This window comes from Alligator sinensis, unplaced genomic scaffold (assembly GCF_000455745.1).
Source record: "Alligator sinensis unplaced genomic scaffold, ASM45574v1 scaffold79_1, whole genome shotgun sequence".
Taxonomy (NCBI): Eukaryota; Metazoa; Chordata; order Crocodylia; family Alligatoridae; genus Alligator; species Alligator sinensis.
This window is the reverse complement of record NW_005842706.1, coordinates 511062-515545: the sequence shown is the minus strand read 5'-3', so window position 1 is coordinate 515545 and position 4484 is coordinate 511062. Positions and strand designations below refer to the sequence as shown.

The 4484-nt window shown below is 44.5% G+C and overlaps 1 protein-coding gene across 1 annotated transcript; it reads right to left on the bottom strand.

The window, feature by feature from the left end:
• Positions 1-291: 291 nt before the first annotated feature.
• Positions 292-1239, bottom strand: LOC102372338 (olfactory receptor 12-like). The gene has a single exon (XM_006034109.1). The coding sequence runs from the start codon at positions 1237-1239 to the stop codon at positions 292-294; it is 948 nt and encodes a 315-aa protein (XP_006034171.1).
• Positions 1240-4484: the final 3245 nt, after the last annotated feature.

Below are 4484 nucleotides of genomic sequence, written 5' to 3'. Positions count from 1 at the left end.
CTTAAAACTCAAGGCAGTTTTGATCCACAGTTTGGGGTGAGAAGCACTTAAAAAAATAAAAGGAATTAAAATTTGAAACAAATATGTCAATTAAAATGTTATACTGTAATAAAACATTTATACATTTAATTACACATTTAATTATTAGGAGAGGCCTCAAAATGTATGAATATAGAGGGAGAGTTGGGCACTAATGAAAATTCAGAGAGACAGACAGATGCATGCAAATATTTATTATTTCTCACTTGATTGCTCTGAGGTGTAGTTTAGCTCTTTATTCACAGAACAGCCTTACTTTGAAGTCATTATCCCACTTACAGTCTTCCTCAAAGCATCTTTCACATCTTTGTTCCTGAGGCTGTAGATGATGGGATTCAACATGGGGATGACAAGGGTGTAGAACACAGACACCACCTTGCTCCGATGTGGGGAAGACAGAGAACCCGGCTGGGCATACATAAAGGAAACCGTCCCAAAAAATAAAGCCACAGCCACCATGTGGGAGGAGCAGGTGGATAAGGTCTTGAGTCTTCCCTTGGCAGAGCGAATCCTGAGAATGGCATAGATGATGTAGGCATAGGAGATGAGGATGATTCCTGATGTGCTCACTATGACGAGGCCAGATAAAGCAAATAATAGCAATACGTTGATGTGTTTATCAGTGCAGGAAAGGCTTAGCAAGGGGAGAACATCACAGAAGAAATGGTTGATTTCTTTAGCTCCACAGTAGCTCAGTGCAAAGGTGAAGCTGGTTTGCACTATAGAAGTTGTGCCAGCACCGATATAGGAGCCCATGATGAGCTGAAAGCAGACTCTTTTGGACATGGTGACAGGATAGAGGAGTGGGTGGCAGATGGCTATGTATCGGTCATATGCCATTGCTGCCAGGATGAATGTTTCTGTGCTGCCAAAGAGAGCAAAAAAGAATAACTGTGCAGCACATCCATTGTAGGAAATGGTTTTCCTGCCTTGCAGGAAGCTGTCCATGGCTTTGGGGGCAATGGTTGAGGAGTAGCAGAGGTCTAAGAGAGACAGGTTCATGAGGAAGAAATACATGGGGGTGTGAAGGCGAGGGTCGATTCGAATGATGAGAACCAAGATAATGTTCCCTAGCACGGTTGTCATGTAAATCACAAAGAACACCACAAAAGGCAGCACCTGAGTCCCAGGACCACTCCTGAATCCCAGCAGGATGAATTCTGTCAGTGCTGTGTGGTTCTCCTCTCCCACAGATGCCATAGCTCATCTCTCCTGTGCGGAAAAAAATAGGGTAAGGACAACAGACAAAGCAAAGTGGTGAAAGAGACTGCAGATTACTTAATGTCCTGTTGAAACTGATTCTTGTGGAGGTAAAGCGTAAGAAAGCAAAGGGCATTGTGACAGAACCCTTAGAAAGTTTCTTCAATTTAGACTTGTGTTCCTCGGGATAATAGTAGAACAATCTTCTAGTACCTTTTGTCATTCTCAGGTTTCCTTTTGGAATTAAGTATTATTCAGCCTTGTTCTGTTTGGCAGAATGTGACTTCCCATCTTTACATGTGTATATCTCAAACTGAGAGGCTGCAATATGGGGATGTGGTGTGACTGTTTTTGTGCTCCAAACCCAGTAACTTTTCATTGAAGTAGAGCATATTTCTTTCTGTGGATGCCAGAATGAACAAGTACTCAACAAATACTCAAAAGGATGAGTCTGCAGGTTCAATGGATGGCATCTGAACAAGTGTGGCGCATGTACCATAACCAAACAGTGGGTTATATCCTATAATTACCTCCATGGACTCTCAGCTCAGTATGAGTGAAATCAATGCAGGGTGGAACCAAGATGATTTTGAACATCTGCCTGCATGCCTACCTATACCTACCTGGGTTCTTGTGCTTAGAAAAGTCTGCCCCAAACTCCTTTGGTGCCCCTGAAAATACCAACCTCTTGTAAGCAGAAGGGAAAGGACTGGTTGCTCAGAAAAGACTGGCCCATTAAGCTCACCTTTCCACCTTCTTTTCTTATATTCATGGAGAAATGCACAGTATGCCTAGACGTTTTGTTTTGACAATTCCAGCATTTTTTGTGATGGAATCCTGGGATAAGATGAAAGAAATATTTTCACATGAACTGCTGACTTTCCAATGCTAGGAAAATAGATACACACATTAATTAATGCATAACCCCTCCCCCCTAAAAACTAAATAAAGAACCGTGTCTTTAGGAATAGCGGTAGTTGGGGGTTTTTTAATTATACAGTTTTTGGCTGAGAAATCATTGTTTTTAAATTAAAAGTAAGAATTTTCAGTAAAGAAAGAAATGAACCGCTGTATTACCAAAACATAACAACACAAAAAAAAGCCAGATTCAGTCAGCATACACATACTCATCAAAAGCCTTCCTCTATGGAAAAGAGAAGGTGAATGAAATGTCTTCTGCTTTTTGTCACTTTTTCCTCTTCCACAGCACTATCACTAGCACACTGAAAAGCTTCCCAGTGCCTTCTCCTCCCTATCTGACAGGTATCTGAAAGGAAAACTTACCCCAGCTTCATTCAGCTCAATCTCATGCAACGCCTTCTGGAACTGGGTCAGCTGCTCTTGTATTCAAAGGTTGGCACATTTCACTGCCACCTAATCCAAGGATTCGAGTAGCAAATATACCTTAACATTGCTAAATGACCTGGGATCTTTACTGCCCTAGAATTCCTTTCTGCCAAGCTCAAGTGTCGGGACTGGTATCGCAGTTATATTGAAGGGAATGGTATTAAATGTGGCTGAAAGGTAGAAGTTGTGCAACAGGAGGAGACTGGTTCTTCCCTTCCTTGCAAAGGGCCTTGAGGTCCCTGGAGGAAAGGTGCTCCATGAGCACTCAGGACTACACTGAGGCAGTCCCTGATGACAGAAGTGTGTTTTCAGTCTCAGCCCTACGGACCAGCCCAAGAGAGACCTAGAGAGGCACTAGATAGAAGTCCCTGGATGAATGCAATGAAAACGTATCTCATCCATAGGAACAGCAGTCATACAAAGCTGGCATTAAGGTCCTCATGGTGATATTATTCTCTCTCCTTGGCCCTTTTTCTCTGTGCCTACCTGCCCGTGTTTCAGGTGCTGCCTGCCCTTGAGGCTGTGAGCATTTTGGGAAATGGACTGGAGAAGAAAGTAGGAAGTTAGATTTGACCTTTTGTAGGTCATAACTTCAAGCCCCAACTCCTCAGGGCCTGGCTCACAAGCAGGCAGCTCTGTCACTGTGCACGTCCTGAGGCAGCTCCCAGATCTTGCCCAAATTACGGACGAGCAGATACTACTCACCCCAGGACTGAGAGCAAAGCCTTTGTTTCCCCAGAGCCTCTCTTCCCCAGAAAGATGCTGCTGGAGAAGAGAATGCAGGGGACAGGAGACAGTGGGGAACTGGCCAAAGAAAACAGAGAGGTAGTGGAGGAGGAAAGCCAGCTGGAGAGTGGGCAATGGGAAGAAGGAGCAGATGTGGTGGCTGGAGAGGAAAGGAAGGAGAGAGGCACTGGCTAATGGGCATTCTGTGAGTGGTAAGGAAAGGAGACCAGAGGCTGATCCCGGACTCTCCCCTTGGTACCCCCTTGCCACAGTCCTCAGTAATCTTTTTGCTCACTCACCACCCATTACCTGTTACAGCTCTGGCAGTAGCTAAGACCAATCACTTAGAACTATGTTCCCCACATTTAGTGGGTGTGCACACACAGCTGGACATCCAGGCAGATTGGCTTTACCCCCATGTAAGATGAGGAAATCCCACAGCCCAGGGTGGCTAGGAGCCAGACTAGAAGTAGTAGTAGTAGATTTCTCTGAACTTTACAAAGTCCTTTGAAACCCTGGGTGAAAATACTGACTGGTAGTCAAAACCTGAAAGGAAGGTTGGAGAGAGACAGCACTGGCCAAGGTTTGGGAGCAGTTAATACAGACCCTGGAGTTTGAAGAGCATGGACCTAGAGATTGTAAGGAATAAGCTAAACAATGCGCCAGTCCACGGAACTGAAGGTTTCTACAGTCAGCGTGTGATTAATACTGTTCAAGCTAAAATTCATCAAGTGACAGTATGAACTCTGGCTCTAGGGGGAAAAGGGAAAATACTGACCTAAGAGATGTAGAACTGGGACAAAATATGTCATGGGTATTAGAATGCACCCAAGTAAAAGTGTTTTAAGTCTTCATGTGAGACAGAACATGTGAAAATGGGGAAGTGGACAAGAGGGTTAAACCCCCAGAGCTAAGGCCAGGGTGGGTAACCTAGCTAGATCCGTATCCCATGACAGCTTGTGAATTTTGTGCTTGGGTCACGTGGGAACGTAAAGAACCAGAGATGTATCCCATTGTTCCTATTGGATGGGTGTTTGGCAGGTCAGTCTGAGACCCTAAGAAAGGGCACCGATGTCTTCTTAAGCAACACCCTGCATGCAAACCAGCTCATTATGTGGCAATTGATCACATGGCACTATTTGCCAACCTGCTGAGCTTGTACTGGATGCATA

Excerpts from the sequence above, each read along its gene's own strand:
- LOC102372338 (XM_006034109.1), bottom strand. The coding sequence starts at position 1,239 with ATGGCATCTGTGGGAGAGGAGAACCACACAGCACTGACAGAATTCATC.